Source organism: Liolophura sinensis, chromosome 13 (genome assembly GCF_032854445.1).
Source record: "Liolophura sinensis isolate JHLJ2023 chromosome 13, CUHK_Ljap_v2, whole genome shotgun sequence".
NCBI classification, from domain to species: Eukaryota; Metazoa; Mollusca; class Polyplacophora; order Chitonida; family Chitonidae; genus Liolophura; species Liolophura sinensis.
This window is the reverse complement of record NC_088307.1, coordinates 23,971,579-23,991,340: the sequence shown is the minus strand read 5'-3', so window position 1 is coordinate 23,991,340 and position 19,762 is coordinate 23,971,579. Positions and strand designations below refer to the sequence as shown.

The 19,762-nt window shown below is 39.0% G+C and overlaps 2 protein-coding genes across 5 annotated transcripts in view; one reads left to right on the top strand and one right to left on the bottom strand.

Annotated features, from left to right (window-relative positions):
* LOC135480560 (LIM domain transcription factor LMO4.1-like) overlaps window positions 1-4,113 on the bottom strand; it is a 47,860-nt gene extending 43,747 nt beyond the window's left edge. The window contains exon 1 of one of the 4 annotated variants that reach the window (XM_064760420.1): window positions 3,989-4,113. The gene's annotated coding sequence lies outside the window, so the exon portion shown is untranslated. Of the gene's footprint in view, window positions 1-259; window positions 389-3,988 lie in introns of those variants that run through there. The other 3 variants (XM_064760419.1, XM_064760422.1, XM_064760421.1) reach the window with 3 other exon arrangements.
* A 6,226-nt stretch (window positions 4,114-10,339) lies between these two features.
* LOC135480359 (ras-related protein Rab-14) lies at window positions 10,340-19,083 on the top strand. Its single transcript, XM_064760188.1, has 9 exons — window positions 10,340-10,479; window positions 11,808-11,946; window positions 12,497-12,542; window positions 13,138-13,269; window positions 13,593-13,659; window positions 14,600-14,687; window positions 16,086-16,116; window positions 17,752-17,820; window positions 18,433-19,083. The coding sequence occupies exons 2-9, from the start codon at window positions 11,841-11,843 to the stop codon at window positions 18,536-18,538; spliced, it is 645 nt and encodes a 214-aa protein (XP_064616258.1). The 5' UTR covers window positions 10,340-10,479; window positions 11,808-11,840; the 3' UTR covers window positions 18,539-19,083.
* The last annotated feature ends 679 nt before the right edge of the window (window positions 19,084-19,762 follow it).

Here is a 19,762-nt window from a genome sequence, read left to right as displayed (position 1 = left end):
GCCACTGACCTTCAATAATGGGTGGAGGAAATCGGATTTCTCAGAGTAAGCCAATGACCATCCATGAGGAAACCAGATTTCCTAAAGTAAACCATTGGCCTTGGATAAGGGGTGGAAGAAACCAGATTTCTCATAGTAAATCATTGACCTTCGATAATGGGTGGAGGAAATCGGATTTCCCAAAGTAAACCAGTGACCTTCGATAATGAGTGGAGGAGACCAGATTCCCCAAAGTAAATCATTGACCTTCGATAGATACCTGACAAACAACATGTAATCTAGCAAAGAGGCCTCTGTCATGCGCATGGTGGATTTCTCTGAAAGGGGAGTGGCTTGTAGGTTACACGAGCGCCTTGATTTTCCTTACTACTTATGTAGTAAATTTGTCAATTTCAACCTCAAAAATATATATGCCCTAACTTTCGCGTGGTACCATGGTATACCACCACATGCCGGTTGCACTTTTCTCTACAACATATTAAAAAATCAACCTAACATGATCACCATTCCTTTGAGCTGTAGTTGCTGGAAGAGAAGTCCTAGTATTTTGTTACCCTGTTAACCTCCAGGAGTGTGGGAAGTAACACCGGCAAAAAAAGTTTTCAGTTCTATTCAAAACAAACAAAATTCTGATATATTTTAACAAGGTGCAAATTAACAGTGCAGAAATTTATAGTGCATCAACAATCTAAAATGTTTGTGTGGCTGTATTATCCAATCAGTGCTCCTTCACTCTTCAGTTCCGAGGCAAATCTTGAACAAATCGGCCGAATGCGCATGTGTAACCTGTAGCTCAGTGAGTAACCGTCCTTAGCCAGGTACCTGAAAAAAAAAACCCTGACAGCTATTTTATCCACATTGCATGGGAAGGTCGAATTTCGCCCAGACCGCGATGCTGCGATGATTCAACGTCAATATACTTAACGTTAACGATTGGAGGCGCTCATGTATCTCATCTGGTGTCCTTAGCATAATGACTCACTGCGGTTTCACTATATAGAAACGGAATGACACTGAAGCCGTCTAATTCACTTATGCCTTCAGTTAACATGCCTACTGATTCAGTAAAGAACCGCCAGAAGAAAAGTCAAGGCACCGGTACCCACGTAAAATATATAAAAGACTTACATATTGAGAGTAAAACCATGCAGAACAGCGACGATAGTGTCGCAGCTGGCAAATGGTCACACGTAACCGGTGAAATACAGCCTCTTGTCAATTTACCTCCGCTTATGATTTACTGTAACTGTTCTTGTAAATGCTTAAATAGTAGCAAATAACACGCCCCCTAGCACGGCTCAAGCAGAATTAGGTATAAAATGAATGCAGTAATGTTAGTTACAATTTCATACAAGTCACTAGTATAGAATCAGAATGCTGTCTTTTCTCTTTTACAAGAACTTGAAAGATACGACAAAATCACATGCACCAGAGGCTGATTTCATGACGCCATTTCTCACTCAACTCAAAATTTAAAACATCTGCACAGTGCTTAATTTTTGGTGCTGGAAGTTGAAATTTTGACACATTTGTCTGAAATTAATATTAATGAAGTTTTGATTTCTAAAACCGAAAAATAAGCTTTAAAGGGACGCATAATCAATTCTGATTGGCTGGTGTGAGAGATGGGCATTGGTGTGAGAGATGGGCATATTCAAACGTGACCAAGGCACTGTCAGGCAATCAGCGTCGATTCTGTATCCCTTGAAGATCGTATTTCAAATTTTGACTCGGGTCAGAAATGGCTTTGTGGAATCGGCACTGGATTTCTTCGCTCCACAATGCTGGCCGCTGTTTTCAGTTTTAACCAATCAGGCGTGAGTTATTTCCATAACCCGAGGATGCAGCTGTTTTGTCTTTTAACTATATAATCAATAAATAAATGAATTCCATGTCTTGAAGAGTCACTTGTATTGGTTTAACGTGTTTGTATATTAAATGTGATAACAGTACACCATTTTGTGTAACTGTATACCAGTGATGTCTAATATATTGGTATTAACATCACTACATATTTTTTTAATCAATGGCTGAAACCAACGTGGTAGGGCGTGTTACTTGCTACTTTTTAAACATTTACACGAACAATAAGAAAAAAACCCCTTTATACTGAGGTAAACTGACAAGAGCCGTTTTTCACCAGTTACGTGATGTGACCATTTGACAAATTACCACACTGTAGTCGCAAACTTGACTTTACGCTCTGTGCAATTGTCTTTATGCATGGAAGCTAGCAGCCAATCTGTAAATGGGTTACCACCAATGGGCATGAAAACCTTCATGACCCTTTTTAAATTTAATGGACTGGGTCCCACAGATTCATAACACGAGACCATGGCGAGCTGAGCTGCCGTGTGGAAGACTGAAAATTGGGACGATGTTATTGGTCAAAAAACAATATTGATCCTCGGTCCTGAGACATAGCCGTCTACACACATGATTGCGACTTAATTAATTTTTCGTGTGACTGATTGATTGATTGATCGATTGTTAATTGCTTAACGCCATACTTAAAGAGTTTTACTATGGAGGTAAATGCTTACTTTACTTATGTATGGAGGTCGGTACATTTTGGGTGACGGTAAACCCATGATTGGTGTAAATCACCACACCTAAGGCTACTTGTACTGGCTGCTTTTACGTGTGGCTTAAACCATGTTGGTGGAAGACAACTGAGCCCGGTTGTTCAAAACTGTTTTAAGACTTAATACCAGATTACCTTTTAGCCAAGTGTTAAAGTTTGTACTTAGCCCAAAAATAATTGCATACAGTATACCAAATATGAAATAAATCTGCTGCTCTCATATTTTGACTTCGGACAACTGAACTGCGTTAGCTGCAGGGTTTGGCTAAAATTTTGAATTTAAAATATGATTTAATACAGCTAATACAATTTCGAACAACTGGCCAGTGGCCATCGAACTTTTTGTAAGCTAGATTACACGAGAGAACACTGTCACATGCCTCCCCCCCCCCCCCACACACACACACAAATTGGCAGCTGAAAAAGATATTCAAACTAATGTGACTGCATGAGATCGAAAGGTAGGTATGTTAACCAGTCGACCATAAGACTATGTCGTATGAAGATAACCTGAATAGGGCGTAAAACATCACTCAAATAAATAAATGAAGATTAAACCCTGTTTTCAACGGACAGCAAGCAAGATGTTACATTTGAATAATACAGGCAAATTATTTTTGTCCTTTCATCATAGCATTGTAAAATAAAAGCAAAATAGAGGGCAAGAAGTTGTCAGTATCGCCTAAACTCAAATTTTTTGTTATTCATACAGTCCAAGAAATCCCTAAGTATGCCGTCGTACATTTCAAACTTCAGAAATGTGATTCAAAAACATTGTTGTGAAACTCACGCCGCAGAAATCAGTTTCATAATGTCAACTACAAATCAATAAAAGTGGTTTATCGTACACGGTGTGACATATATCATGCGTAATTCCTTCATATCTATAGGCCTTCTGCTGTCCCTAAACTTCAAGATCCTCATTCCGTTATTCAACATTATTACGTGGATATTTTGTGAGTTTTAATAAGAGCCTTCATAAGCGGTGGCATATAACCTGTCAAGTGTGACAAGCGACGTTTCCCGGCTAAGACCCACACATAGGGGAGTCGCATTTCTGATATGATTCGTCAATTGTGCGGTGTCAGAAGTACCCAATATTTTCCTCATAAAAGCAAAACTATATCATGCAATGGCAACTTCGCACTTTATATCGGTTATACGACTTGATTAAAAACTCGGATGGCATCAGATTGGTATCTGTCAAGCTCAGAGAATCAACTGAGCCATGCACAAATTGTGAACAGCCACTGCCGGTTTGCACACATCACCAACGTCATCGATGACGTAGTCTATAGACCGTTTCCAAGTGGAAGCGCCCATCCATATCGTGTCGTCTGCAGAACTAAAGACAAACTGCTCATTTACCAAATTAAAGCACCAAATCTTGGTTTTCTTACTTACCTTTATATCGCAAATTTCAAAGTTATCTGGCTTTAACAGGCGTTACTGTAGTAGAACTCACTGTCTGTCTGACTTTTTCAATCTACAAAAGCGCTTCAGTTAAAGGATAACATGTAATGGGAAACAAAACAGAGTTATGGCCCCTAACCAAGACAGGCGTAGCGCCATCTGTATGCTGTCTTAGGGAGGATAACTCAGTCATATAATTCTGTGGGCTATAGCAATGAGTCATGCGAAAATATCAAGGAGTTATGTTCCCTTATCCAGATGGCGCTTTGTCTGTCTTGGTCATGGGCCATGACTGAGTATCATTTCCCATTATTCTGAAGCAGGTTGCTTGAGTATGGTGTGAAAAACAAATTGAAATAAATCAAATGTATTAATTTTTTTCTTTTCTTTCTTTGTTATGTTTAGTTAATTTGGTTAATTTATCCGTCAGTCAGTTGTTGATTAGCTAGTTAGTAACTTTATTTTCTTGTGTGTGGAAAATTAAGGACAAAAGAAGCGTACCGGTACTTAGGTTAAGTAGCCCTTAGCTAAGTGCACCTAATATCTCTACAACATGCACATCTCGTTATGGTAGTTAAAGGTTTTCGTTTAGTGCACTTCATGTGAAATCAGCCCGTGATGTAGGCCTATCCAGGCTAAAAATTTCTTGATGTAAATTCATGCACAATTAGCCGAGACGTATATCAGCCATAGCCCTATGTATATGGTACGTTAGGATAACCAAAGAAAGCAATTTGTGTACAGAGATTCTCCAATTCATCACCCATATGTGTAATTATGAGGGGTAAATGACCCGCCAGTGAAGTCAAAGCTTGAAGGCAACACATGTTATTCTCTCGGTTAGGCCTACCAGATAAATTGTCTTCATTAGAATCCGGTTAACATTATCTCCATTTGAGGCGACATTTATTCAGATTGTCTGAATGATGAATTATGTCATTTAAGATATTCCGGGTTATTGCCTTCATAACAAAGCCAATGGATGTAAATTGATTCAGCGGGAAACCGCGCCACCGTGGTAACGTCAAGACCTACGGCCGAGAAAATCACTGAGCTGACGACAACCTCTGGACTCCTGCCGGTGGAAAATGGCGACGGATCAAATGCTGATGTTCGGTGTCTCGTTAGTTAACATTTCCTGCACAGTTAATTATTAAGTTTTTTTTCTTAAAGAGATTAAGCATGTTCTAATTCTCTACAGACCCAATTCATCATTGCTCATATTGGATCGACTGCCCGCCACGAAAGCCTACAGCTGCACCTCGGATTTCTAGAAACCTCAAACGTGGCCGGCTGTTCAAGTGTTTGCATTTCCAGGACTAAGAGCTTTATATTTCTCCCGAACGATTGTTAGTTTAATCTTGATTAATTGATACCCACGTCAGAAGTGATCGGGTCTGTTAGCCATTGTTTTACTTGCTTGTTAATTGCCCATTAACCAAATCGAATCAAATTATAATAATTGATCTGAAGATTTGACGAAGAGGTTAATATGCCTCTCTCTCTCTCTCTCTCTCTCTCTCTCTCTCTTAGTAAGTAGCTTCGCAAACATGTCATTAGTGAAGGAATTATGCGCGTTGAAGACATGTACATGTTACTATATTTGTGCTGTGTAATCGATAATACATACCCGCTATGCAGGTCTGTGTCAGTCGTCGTTATAATGTACAACTGCAGGGATTTTCAATGATGCCTTACACGACAAAAAAAAATCCATTTTATGGTTTTTAGACCACCGTTTTCAAATCTTCACATAACCGCATGACTCGCTGCACAAAGCGTCGGTTCACTATAAATGCAATTCTATGAACAGTAAATGTTCAAATGCCACCCATTTTGACAACCTCGGCCTTGATCATATTCAATATAATTAAGACTTATATTATATTCAATATAATTAAGACTATAATTAAGATTAGTACAGTGTAGAGCAAAGCGTGATAGACGCACAGCATAGAGTGAAACCAAAGCAGAGACGACAGTCTGATAGATGTACAGCATAAAGAGCAAAGCCAGAGCAGAGACGACAGTCTAATAGACGTACGGCTAAGAGGGTAAAGAGAGAGCAGCGACGACAGTGTGATAGACGTACAACATAGAGAGTAAAACCAGAGCAGAGACGACAGTGTGATAGACGTACAACATAGAGAGTAAAACCAGAGCAGAGACGACAGTGTGATAGACGTACAGTATAGAGAGTAAAACCAGAGCAGCGAAAACAGCGTGACAGATGTACAGCATCGTGAGTAAAGCCAGTGGAGCGACGACAATGTGATAGGCGTACGGCATAGAAAGTAAAGTCAGGGCCTCAACGACAGTGTGACAGATTTTAAGACATAGAGAGCAAAGACAGAGCAGCGACGACAGTGTGATAGACGTACGGCATAGAGAGTAAAGCCAGAGCAGCAACGACACTGTGCTAGCTGGCAAATGGTCACATGTAAGTGGTGAAATATGGCCTCTTGTGTTCACAGAAAGTCTATTGTTGGAGTGATGGAAGAATGTATTCTGTTAAAACTTGCAACTAAATTGCTAATAACCACACTGTCGTCGCTGCCCTGATTTTACTCGATATGCCTTTTATTGCATTAAGCTCCTGCGTACGCCAACCTTAACTCACAGAGGTCACACTTTGACGAAATTTTCAACTGCAGAACTACAGCTTCGCAAACCGCTACGCCTCCCTTCCATCATATAGTGGAGAGTGGGCTGAATCCCAGAAACCGCTCCAAATATACTACCAGTACTTTCAACTGATACAACCAATCGTAAATGTCGAGCAACCAGTAGGGCCAGATCGCGGCTGGTCGCACTGTTGATCGTGAGGTAATTACCTATGCACGACCTATGCGACCAGTCGCCCGACTTTTTCTACAATGTGACAGCGAATCCAACACATTCCTGTTGGATCTACGTCGTTACCTGATGGCTCCCTTAGTCGATGATTCTGTAAATATTGACCAATCAGGGCGTCATAGTATATGCAATGCACCTGGCCGGAAGTGGCGTATACGGTTAAATGACGCCAATTCTGTTTCCCCTTTAGCATGTTTGCGGTGGATTTATCTTATTTATATAGATTTGAAACGTCATACATGACTGAATGTTTGACAGATGCACATGATATGTTTCAAAACTTGAAATGTATTCTAGCAGAAGATCACAGTGATGTAATCACAGAACAAACTAGGTCCGCAGTATAACTTCTCCCTCTATTCATAGTTTGGAGTACCCGAATTCCTGCATGGCAAGGAACAGGTGACAAATAACAAGGAACTAAATGGATGAAATGCGGATTTTTTTGCTAATTCCTAAGGTTCAAGTACTACAACATGACACTGAAATTACTATATCTGAAGTACTATATCCATAATGAATGTTTTACCTAAAAGCTATATTTTTCATTTTTCAGTCTAAAATCCTCTCCAATGATACTCGTCCGATGTATATCATGACCTCGGCTCAGTTTATGATCGCTGCCTATAGGCTTACATGTATATAAACAGATATGCTCAATCCATGATTTTTAAGGAAGAGAGAATAAATTATTTTTTTTTGTGTGTGGATGATATGATTGTGTTGCCTTTCTGCATTAACAGAGTGCCACGTTTTGCTGCGATTATTCCTCTGGGGCCAAGAATCCGGAGTATCGATCAACCATGCAGGCAACATATTGTTCGAAGGGAGAGCACTTTTGGCGGTTAACCCTGTATGTAAAAGATTCAGAAGTTCCTTGTACAAAACAGCCTGATGTGACTTTCATATATCTTTTTTAGACAAACTGTTAATGACAAGATTGTTTTAATGTTTACGGAGAGTTAGGAACTTGATTTTAAAGTCTCCGTTATTGCATGTTCATGCTGTATGTCTACATATTAATAAAGGCCATCAGCGTACTATTGTATATACTATCGTTTCATTACTGGACGATGGAACAAAGTGATGGAATGATATGACGAAGCGATGACGCGATACTGCGAAGTGACGGAATGATACTAGCATCGGTCTATTAGTTCGCAGTATCGTGTCATCGCTTCGTTCCATCGTGTCATCGCTTCGCACTATCGTGTCATCGTTTCGCCTTATCGTTCCATCGTGTCATCGCTTCGTCCCATCGTTCCATCGGCCTTACGACAAGTGACATTATTGGTGAATTATGGGATTTAGATACATGGCTGAATGGCTGTTTAGATCGACTGCTTACGTGAAGTGTTTGTTGGTCTGTATGTATCAACAATACAATGACTTATGATTAAACCCCGATTTATGTAATACGGAGAAATATTAGTTGAGATGTTCTCCACTTTCAGCTAACATGTCCAAGTATAAATGCGTGAGTGGACACAAACTGGAGCCATTTGTAATGATGATGTGTGACGACAATGTGACAGGACATCAAATGTGTACCCACAAAAATCTGTATTGTCAATAACTGTAGCAATTCACGCAAATTTGGAGGCCGTGGACAGCCTCATTTGTTGCTTAACTCGCTTTTGCAAGCTTTTCTTACAGCTATATGGAGGTGAAAACAGCTAATACAAGACTCAGCTTCAAGATTTCATAAATCCACAACTGTCTTTCATCTCCGTGTTCGAGCCATAAAAACCTGCGTGTAAACGAGAGTTTACAAAGGAGAGTGCCCGTATGAATATACCAACTTATCTGGCTGACTCAAAAGTACTTTCCGTGCGTGGGAAGGCCTGTCAACAAACTGCGGATGGTCGTGACTTTCCCCTGGACTCTGCCCGGTTTCCACCCTCCATAATGCTGGCCGCCGTCGTATAAGTGAAATATTCTTTCGTACGGCGTAAAACACCAATCAAATAAAAAAATAAATCAAAAGTCCTTTCTACTCGTTATTATGTGTATAGGGGCCTCCGTGGCTCAGTTGGTTAGCCCGCCAGCGTAGCATAATGACCCAGGAGTCTCTCACCAATGCGGTCGCTGTGAGTTTCAGCTCATGCTGACTTTCTCTCCGGCCGCACGTGGGAAGATCCTCCAGCAACTTGCGGATGGTCGTGGGTTTCCCCCCCGACTCTGCCCGGTTTCCACCCACCATAATGCTTGCCGCTTTCGTATAAGTGAAATATTCTTGAGTACGGCGTAAAACACCAATCAAAATAAATAAATAAATTATGTGTATAGCGGAAACTTTTCATAAAAAAAATTAGTTGATATTTCATGATGATATTTAGTCTTCTTTAACGTTGCTTTTTTATCCCGGCTGTCTGAAATCATTGCGTTGTGAGACTGGGCGCGGGAAGCGCTAAATTCTGATAGTGAGACCAGCGTACCATTAGGAGATATGTGAAGTTATTATTACCAAAATAATGTTAAATAATAATAATAAAGGAATATGACATACATATGAGTTACGTCTGTGTCTGCATGTCTGCATGTCTGTATGTCTGTATATAGGATGAATGACATTTTGGTAATAATTTATTACCATCAAAGTTGACACGACTACATAAAAGGACACACTTTTTTAAAACCCATTCTCCAGGTTAAAATAAAGACTATCCATGTTTAGACTGTGTTGCTTTTCAGACCATAACAACTTGCACTGAAGTTTGCCTGCGTACATACATGCACATTACAAATGTAACAGTTTTTGCTATGGCCGCAGTGGGCATTTTACTGATTGATAATAAAAAGTAGACATTCTAAAAATAGATTCGCCTCATGAGTTTATCATTTCCAGTTCGCTTAAGTTGTCTTAAACTCAAATGTGACGTGGTCTAGGTGGTTAGCGTACCAGCGCGGTGCAACTACCCGGGAACCTCTCACTAAGTTCACTTGAGTTCAAGTCTAGCGCATCATGGCTTCCCCTCCGGCCATAGGCAACGTGGGAAGGTCGTGTTGCAACCTGAGGATGGTTGTGGATTTCCGCCGTCGTATAAGTGAAATATTCTTGGGTACGGCGTAAAATCAACCAATCAAATGATAATATAATCAAAAGTGACGTGTTACACATTTTCGTGTTGGGGCTTAACAAATATAAAACTTTTTGAAAAACATTTTAATTTTTCTATTATATATCGTGTATTAAGTATCGGTACAGATGACAATAGCTAGAAACCTGATTTGTTGAGGGGGGAGATACTAAGAAGCGATGAAACGATGGAATGAAGCGATGGAACGATATGATCACTTCGCAGGATCGCTCTGTCGCTTTATTCCATCGCCCCATCGCTTAGCTCTGATTACAAGCCTGCTAGCGTGTTTGCAATCAAGGGGAGATAACTACACTAGGCCATCTCTACGAGAGTCGTTTCTCCTTGTCTCTCTCCCGCACATATCAATTCATCCACTAGATGGCGCGTTAATGACGGAAGAAGACGGAAGATGACGATTTTATCCAATGATCGTTCGCCATATTTGTTAGCTTTCCAGATTGTAAATATATTTTGAGAGGGTGTATCTGAGGGAAATATTCTCATCCTCATCGTTGGAATCTAGGCTGATAGGCGCAACAAAAGGTATTCTTTCGGTGGAACTGGAAGTTCGAACGTCCTTGGGTCAGATCGCGGCGAACAGAAGCGAGAGTCACATGCGCAGTTGTCTGCAGCTCGGCTTGTTGACACTCACATGATGATGGCTGGCTTGTCATTTTCATCCCACCCCGATTGTTCAAATCTTAAAGGGGTGTGGCGTTTGTGTCCTAACAGCTTATGTTACCCACTCTGTAGTTATTCACCTTATCTTGTTTGGTAATTAATAACGTTTTGTGGAAACGAGTGGTATTTGAATTTCCATGAGGAGAAATCATGCATACATCACATGTGATGACATATAGCCTACATTATTAAACTCAATTTTTTTGTGCTGTCACCTACATTTCTGTCCGACTTTGTAAGGTATATTTCGCACTGTCGTCAACAGCTTGTCTTGGTAATAGTGTTGTTTCAGGTGGAAATGGGTTGAATTATTTTAGTTACTTGAGTTGAGCTGTTTTATTATTACTTTGAACACACCATGTCACAGCTTTGCTAGATAAACACACGTGAACATTGTCAGGGTGATTATGGAGGTTGTCTACAGTACAGGTACATGTCCAGAAGCACATACACTTAGATTGCAAGTTTCTTTTGCATATAATTTTACCTATGTTGGATGACCCGTAAGTAAATATCTGCACTCCATTGGACAGTAATTCTTCCTTTTCACAAGACCTGACAGTCTGTAGGCAACAGCAAAGTTTACATTGGTTAAGGGGAATTTTTGACCTGAGGTTGTTGTCAAGTGGTTGTGACGCCAGTTCATTGATGAACCAGCTCTTCTCAGTGAACATCTGAGAAAGGGTTTTTTGTGATCTTTGGTCACGAAAGTGAGGTGGGAAACCAGAGAAAACTGAGTTATTTTCGTTTCAGTGGACAAACTTTCTGTAATGTTTACATACTAAATCAGCAGAGCTATACTGTCCCAGCCCAACAAGTGAGAGTTCTGGGTCTGCCTAGATCCTGAAAATTCTGCTTTGCTGGTAGCTAGAGCAAAGTTGACGGTCATGTGTCTTTAACTAGTCTGAAAATGCTTCTGTGGAATTTTATGTAGTCCAGTATGTGGCAAGTTATAGATCGTTTAATTTTGTGACATGATTCCAAAACCATTGTCAGAGATTTCGTTTAAGTTGTTTCGGGTTTCACACGTATAGGTCAGTTTAAGATATACAGCTTCCTTAGGCTCTACAGTATTTTTGGCTTGCTGAAACCTCTTTGCTGATTTAATTTCCTTGATTTCAGGGGGCCCTGAGGTTGCCATTTAAACATGAATGTCTTGATTTCCTTGTCTTTGTTTTCTAATGTTGCAGATTGTGGGTTAATTTGAAACGCTACTGGTCGCCATGGCAGCAGGGCCATACAATTACTCTTACATCTTCAAATATATCATCATAGGTGATATGGGAGTTGGCAAATCATGCCTGCTTCATCAGTTTACAGAGAAAAAATGTAAGTACCATTTTGGAGTGTGAATATTTTAAGGTTGTAACATTGTAGACAGTATGGCTGTTGAGGGGAGATAACTCTCTTTGGCCAGTAGTTTGTGGTAAATTATTTTAATGACATTGTAGTTTTCTTCACCCATAAAAAGTGTCAAATATTCTTGAGTATGTTGTAAATCACCAATGGATGCGAATAAATATAAAGGTGGGACATGTCAAATTTAATGTGGTACACTCAGTTTTTCTGCCTCTTTAATTGGTGCATGATGTTCTGTTTAGGAAATTGTAGACTTCATATACACTAAAACTATTTGCAAAATGTAGACTTCATATACACTAAAATTGTCTGCAAAATATTGTTGAGAGAACATATTACAAAACCCAGAAGTCAACAAAAACGGAGGGTTTGAAAAATATAAAGTTCAATGCGCTATATAGATTACAACTAGATGTATTTTTCTTTCTAACAAAAACAACTACGAATAAATTGGTTTTAGAGATTTAAGAAATTTTAAAGATATTGAAATGCATTTAAAAAAATTTTTTCTTGCTTTCAGTTATGGCAGATTGTCCACACACAATTGGTGTTGAGTTCGGAACCAGGTATGACTAATTATTGTTATTTTTTTTATTTTTTTTTTTTATTATTTTTTTAATGTTTTAAGTCTTTGCTTCATTGGTTTAATAACTTTACTTTTTACCTTCACAAAAGTGGAATCACATTTGTTTCCTTATCACAGCCATACATCATTTTATCCCTTGCATCAGAATTCATTACTTCACTCCTTCATTACAAAACGCTTCACGTAAATGCCTCAAAATAACACGTATCTTCATGACAGGATTGTTACCGCTGTCCTGTGACCTCCAAGCAAATGCTGTGGCACTCATAACCTGCGTTTCAACATTCCCAAACTCAGTTTCAGCATCCCTTAATGGCTTACAAGATTTATTTTACCACTGTCCTGAGATCCCTTTATAATCCTGAATGTTATTGTGAATTTGTAAATTCCATAATTTTAATGCTGAGTAACAAATTTTATGTTCATATATAGGTTATATTGTAGATTTGCACACTCTCTCATATTGATATTTTCTGGATTCCTCCCACCATAATGCTGGTCGATGTCGTTAAACGAAATAGTCATGTGGACAACATAACACTCCAATCAAATAAATAAACAAATGTTAATTTCAGGATAATTGAGGTTGCCGGTCAGAAGATTAAGCTGCAGATATGGGACACAGCGGGTCAGGAGAGATTCAGAGCAGTGACAAGGAGCTACTACCGGGGGGCAGCCGGGGCACTTATGGTCTATGATATCACCAGGTAAGTCATGGTCGGCTCAATCAGTCAGCCACAGCTGCTGCCCACACCTGAACGAAACGATCATTCATGCCAAATTCCCTGGCCTGTTACTCTTTGAGAGGCGACAGTGCTGAAAGCTACCTTACTAAACTTTAAATTAAGTTTAAATTTAATTAAAAAGACAAATTTACAGCATTTGACAAGCTGTATCTAGTTGCTATATTACAGTAACTAGCGCCCCATGCCATCTTGGGATTTTCTAGGTTCAGTCTATAATTCAATTTCAATTGTGTATGACCTAAGTGACCTTCACTTTCTGTTTATAACTGTTTTGGTCTTTACAGGAGGAGTACATACAATCATTTAAGTAGCTGGTTAACAGATGCTAGAAATTTGACCAACCCAAATACGGTGAGTTGACACGTCTTTCTATTTCTGGTAAAGTTAGTATACCCTTCCTTGAATATGATCGAAAGACTTTTGAAACAACAACTCTGTCTGCCTCTGAATGAGTTCCAACTTGCTTAGGCAGTGTGCAAAGTCTGAATATGGTTTGGATATTTTTATGTCTTTCTTCTAAAGAGCACACATTTACTGCAGTTGATCTTTACCCTAATTTCTCAACTTTGTCGCATATGAAAGAGCAGCTTTTAGTGGAATTTATGCACATTTTTAATTTGATTTTGGAGACATTGGTTGGATGGGCCAGTTTCAGGGCTTGATTAAAGGTATAATTGTACCATTCAGCACAGAATAATGCCTTCAGGTTGTGCTTGAATAAACACCTTGCAAACATGCGAAAAGGTTGAAGAATTACAGTATTATAAGACATTTTATGTGTGCTAATGATTTGATTATGATGCCTTTAGGTTAAGTCATTTTATTAACATTGTAGAAACATTGAACATGTAGCATTCACATTGCTAAACATAAGGCTAAACAAATTTATGTGTTTGACTTACAAGCATAGTGAATTGTTTTTCATTGTCAGAGGAAGGTATGAAAGTGAAACTGATACTTTGGACTAACACAGCCATTTTTCCTCTTGAAGACATATTTACTTGATCAGAAGTTCTTGAAAAACATGAAACTGATACAGGTCATTTAGGTCAGTAAAAAAAGCTGGATTTTAAATTTCTGTTTCTTTCCATTTTTAAAGTGTTGGCTTGCCCCTAAAATTAAAAATAGAATTGAGTGAACATTTTAAAATCTTGTTAACTTTGCTATGACATTGTCTGCAGCTTGGATAGTTAATTTGTAATGACATATGTGCTGATCATTCGCATAATGGTCGTAGTGTTATCTTTCTATCTTCACAAGATGGTAATCTGTTTCATTATTTTTGTGACAGGTTATATTTTTGATTGGTAATAAGTCAGACCTTGAGGCTCAGAGAGATGTAACGTACGAAGAAGCTAAACAATTTGCAGAAGAGAACGGTAAGCTAATCTGTGTTACCCGACATTGTTTCATTATTATACTCCATTATTCTCCTCTTTAAAAGACTGGGATTTTAATATACACTGTGAAGCAGAAATATTGTTGACTTACACACTCCATCATTCATCAAACAACTGGGACCAGTTTCACGAAGCTCAGTTAGCTAAGTAAGCCCTTAACTATCATGACAACTTATGGTGTAGAGATATAAAGTGCACTTAACTATTAAAGGTCTGCTTAAAACTAAGTACACATCATGTGGATCTGGAAGATATAAGTATGATAGAAGATCTGACTGATTTTACTTAAAATTGATAAAATTTTGATTGTACATATATGTAATTGCTCATGCAGGAACATTTCTTATACTTTAAAAAACGTCAAAAAATGAAGACATTTGTCACATCGATAACTTCCAAGGGGGTGGGACCGGCCCCGATACAGGGATTCATACAAGTCCAAATTTTTACAGCTGGAAACTCAGGTTTAGGTTGAACCAGCGAAGTGGCAAAAAGTTGCCTTTTCTCCAATGCTTTAACTTTAGGCGGCCATTTTGTTTTCAACACGAAACTCTCTGTACCAGTCTTACAGAATTTATTATTCGCTGGAATTGATTTTCGTGGATTTACTGAAAAGATGGGTAAGCGGGATCAGGATAATACTGAAAAAATTCTTAAAACTGCTCAATTTTCCAAGTTATAATATGGCTGAAATTACTCTAGCATGTCAAACAGGTATTATCAAGAGTGGCTGTAATATCCTAGTTTGTTTCCTGTGGTGTCGCCTATCCTCATAACTTGGATCAGAGATTAAAACGATTAAATGCAGCCGTTGGTGATTGAAGTCGACCACTCATCGATACACATATATTTTCGAATGCCATTCAGTTTTTATTGAAAAATTAGAGTATTTGTACCAGAAAAACACAGAATTGGGTTTGTTTTTTTTTTTAACCTATATTTTCAGTTTTTAGCTCAATTTTACACCCGAATAGTGGGGTCTAAAATCGACGTGTATGAATCCCTGCGACACCTCAGTTGTTATATCGCCTGCTTCGGGGAAGGGAGATCCAGGGTCAATCCTGGGTGGAGTCACCCCTAAGACCTTAAAAGTCCTGCAACAAGGACCTACATATACATGCATTCCTTCGTCTCCATATTACTGGAAAATTGTTAAACACGACATTAAACCCCACTCACTTCAAGAGGATGGGTAGTAACACTGGGCAGAAAGCTATCAGTTCTATCCAAAATGGACAAAATTCTGATATATTTTAACTAGGTGCAAAATAACGAGTGTAGATGTTTATAGAAATAGGGAAATTAAATACAAACTTATGAATTTTTTGGTTTCCCATGTAGATTCATTGTAAATTTCAATGCTGTTTTCTCATTCAGGTTTGATGTTTCTAGAGTGCAGTGCCAAAACGTAAGTATAATCAAGGCATTAGTGATTTTACTGGGCAGTCCTCAGATAAAATATATTTGTTATCCTAGCTGGATAGCATGGAACCTGGTAAAGCTTGCTAAGGGCTTGTCGTTCACTCTGGGCACTCCATGTTCCTCCACCCGCACCAGTGAAACCTTCATGACAATAGCATAAATAATATACAGGATGTTGCACAGTGAAGGTTGAGTGCTGTAAATACTTTTTGAGTAAGAATGGGAAGTGCTAACCCAGGAGACATTTCACTCATGTCCCCAGCTCAGGCTGGCTTCCTCTCCGGCCCATACATGGGAAGGTCTTGCAGCAACCTGCGGATGGTCGTGGGTTTTCAGCGGTATTAGGGATTTTACTGGGCAGTCCTCAGTTAAAATATATTTGTTATCCTAGCTGGATAGCATGGAACCTGGTAAAGCTTGCTAAGGGCTTGTCGTTCACTCTGGGCACTCCATGTTCCTCCACCCGCACCAGTGAAACCTTCATGACAATAGCATAAATAATATACAGGATGTTGCACAGTGAAGGTTGAGTGCTGTAAATACTTTTTGAGTAAGAATGGGAAGTGCTAACCCAGGAGACATTTCACTCATGTCCCCAGCTCAGGCTGGCTTCCTCTCCGGCCCATACATGGGAAGGTCTTGCAGCAACCTGCGGATGGTCGTGGGATTTCAGCGGGCTCTGCCCGGTTTCCTCCCATTGTAATGCTGACGGCTGTTGTATAAGTGAAATATTCTTGAGTTCAGCGTAAAACACCAATCAGATAAATAAATAAATCCATTCATGTCCAGCTACTTTTGGTTTGATTGCAGCTTTAAGTCTGCAGGTTTTTCAGGTACCTGACCATATCTGGCAGCAACCTGTGGATGGTTGCGGGTTTCCCCTGGGCTCTGCCTGGTTTTCCTCCACTATTATGCTGGTCACAGTTATATAAGTGAAATTTCCTTGAATATGGCCTGAAACTCCAATCAAATAAATATATAAGTACCTGACAGTGTATGTTGATTTCCCACAAGCCTGGATATAATGTTAAGTTGGTGCAGAACATTAATGGCAAATCTTTCAGCTATTCGCAGAACATTAATGGCAAATCTTCCAGCTATTCGCAGAACATTAATGGCAAATCTTCCAGCTATTCGCAGAACATTAATGGCAAATCTTCCAGCTATTCGCAGAACATTAATGGCAAATCTTTCAGCTATTCGCAGAACATTAATGGCAAATCTTTCAGCTATTTACAGAACATAAATGGCAAATCTTCCAGCTATTCACAGAACATTATGGCAAATCTCCCTACAGTGTTGTTTTCATGACAGTTATGTCCTGTAACAAACATTTGGGCCCTGTCAAATACTGTTTGGTGCAGGACTCTGTCCTTGTCCTGTTTTCTATTTCTTGGCTGGTTCCCACTGTCAATGTCCAGTTTTATTCACTCGTAAGCTTAGTAACTGTGATATGTTTGAGAAGTTCTTGATGATGACGAAAATTATCATTCAAAGAAATGAATATTTTCTTCATTTGCCAGATATTAATTATGTCATGATGTCATTTTATGTTCAACTTTTTGTTAATGTTTCCATTTCATGTCAGTGGATTTTAATTCATCTCTGTTTGCACTTTCAGTGGTGAAAATGTAGAAGATGCGTTTTTAGACACTGCCAAGAAAATTTATCAAAATATTCAAGATGGAAGGTGAGTACATTGTACCTTACTGTCACATGTACATGCATAAAAAGGTTGAAATAAATATGTTGTAAGGTTTTGATGAGGCAGTACCGAAGTATAACCTTTTGACTGGAAACAATATTGGCTGGCATGTTAACAAAATGCTGGCTCAGACAGTTAATGCGCTGGCTCACTGCAACCATCAGGCACTCGGCGAATAAGGTCGTGTGTTTGATGCCAGCTCTAGCTGCTTGGGCTGTGCCTTTAGGTCAGGATGTTTGTTTTGTACCTGCTGAAGGTCGGTGGTTTTAGTGTGGTTTCCACCATCCATAAATCTGACTACCGTTACGTATATGAAAGCGAAAAATCCTTCAATGGGGCAGTTAACACCAGTTTAATGAAGTAATGAATATGTCCATCCCCTCTCAAGGCTGACAGCTATTATATTCATGTATAAGTGAAAAAGTTGTGCATTCTTCAGTTAGCAATAGATTAACGGACTAATAAATACAATCTGCTGTCATGTAAGTGAAAAAAGCATTGAGTTTGGCAGTAAACACCAGTCAAATGAATAAAGACATATAGCAAGAGATGGTGAGCAGTGTTTCTCTGTATTGATGGTTATTTCCCTTGTTTCAGTCTCGACCTCAACGCTGCAGAATCAGGTGTGCAGCACAAACCCACTACTCCTCGAAACGCGTTGAACACTGACCAGACCCCATCTAAAGAGGGATGTGCCTGTTAAAATGTCACCTATACCAACAGGAAACTAATAAACACACCATGTGACTGTTGGACCTGTCACCTCCCTCAGGCCACTCAGAAATGCTCTCATCTGGAATTGCGATGGGGAGGGTCACCTCCATTAGCGACAAAGAGGGGTGACAGACAAATGCATATTTTCATGCAGTTGAGTAGTTTTATGACATTGGTGTACAAAAAAAAATGGTCCATTCCATATCCCTCAAATTTTTTTTCCTTTGTTTTATTTTCTTGCTTCCTCCTCTTCCGTGTACAGGTAATTTTCTTCCCCTAATAGCCCAAGGGGGAGGTTGAGTTTGTAAGCGTTGTACATATACTAGACCTTCTGAATTACCCCCCTTAATTAAACATAGGGAGGCCATTTATGGTATTGTTGCAAATCTGTTTTGTATTAGCCACATGTGGTTTGGGATAAACACTTTGAATAAACAGCACACATCCATGTATGTTATCCTAATATCTTAGATCAGTTCCCTCCACATTTGTTTCATTCGTGGCAAACTGTTCTGTGACTTTTTCCAAAATACTGAGACCTTTTTTGTTTTGTTTTTTTTTTGTTTTTTCAGTCAGTGAATCATCTGAGTGTTAAATCTTTGAAGTTTAGTATTCATACACGTGTTAAAGGTGTCAATGTTTGCTTTGATCGTATCATTTTAGCTGCTTTTACATCCCTGTTCATGCTGCTTGAAGTTTACGAATAGAATGCAACATTCGGGGATCCATTACAGTGAAACCCCCTTTTGCATGTTAGATGTATACAGCTACACAGCTTCCAAGTCTTTTAAGCAGTAGTTGTATGCATTAATAATAATGCTATGCTAGAAGTTTCAGAATTGGGCGTAAATAAGGGCCATTGCTACAAGTTCGTCTAGACCAATGTTTTGCTCATTACAGAATTTGTTTGAATTTGAATTTTTTTCGTTTTTAGTCTTCACAGTTCTCTTTGCAGAGTAGCTTAGGCCAAGATGATCAAAACATTTATACAGATCATGTTGTGAAATGTTTTCAAAATGTTTTTCACGAAAAGTTCAAATTCCTGTACTAAGTGAAAAATCAGCGCAGTGGACGTTGACTTTTTTCTGCGACCTGAAGGTATAATTTTTTTTTTTTTAGTTTGGATATACTAGCCAACTAATTGCTAGGTTTGATTGCATAAACCAATCAGTGGAGAAGAAACTTGTTCAAATTCACCATCATCCAGTGAAAT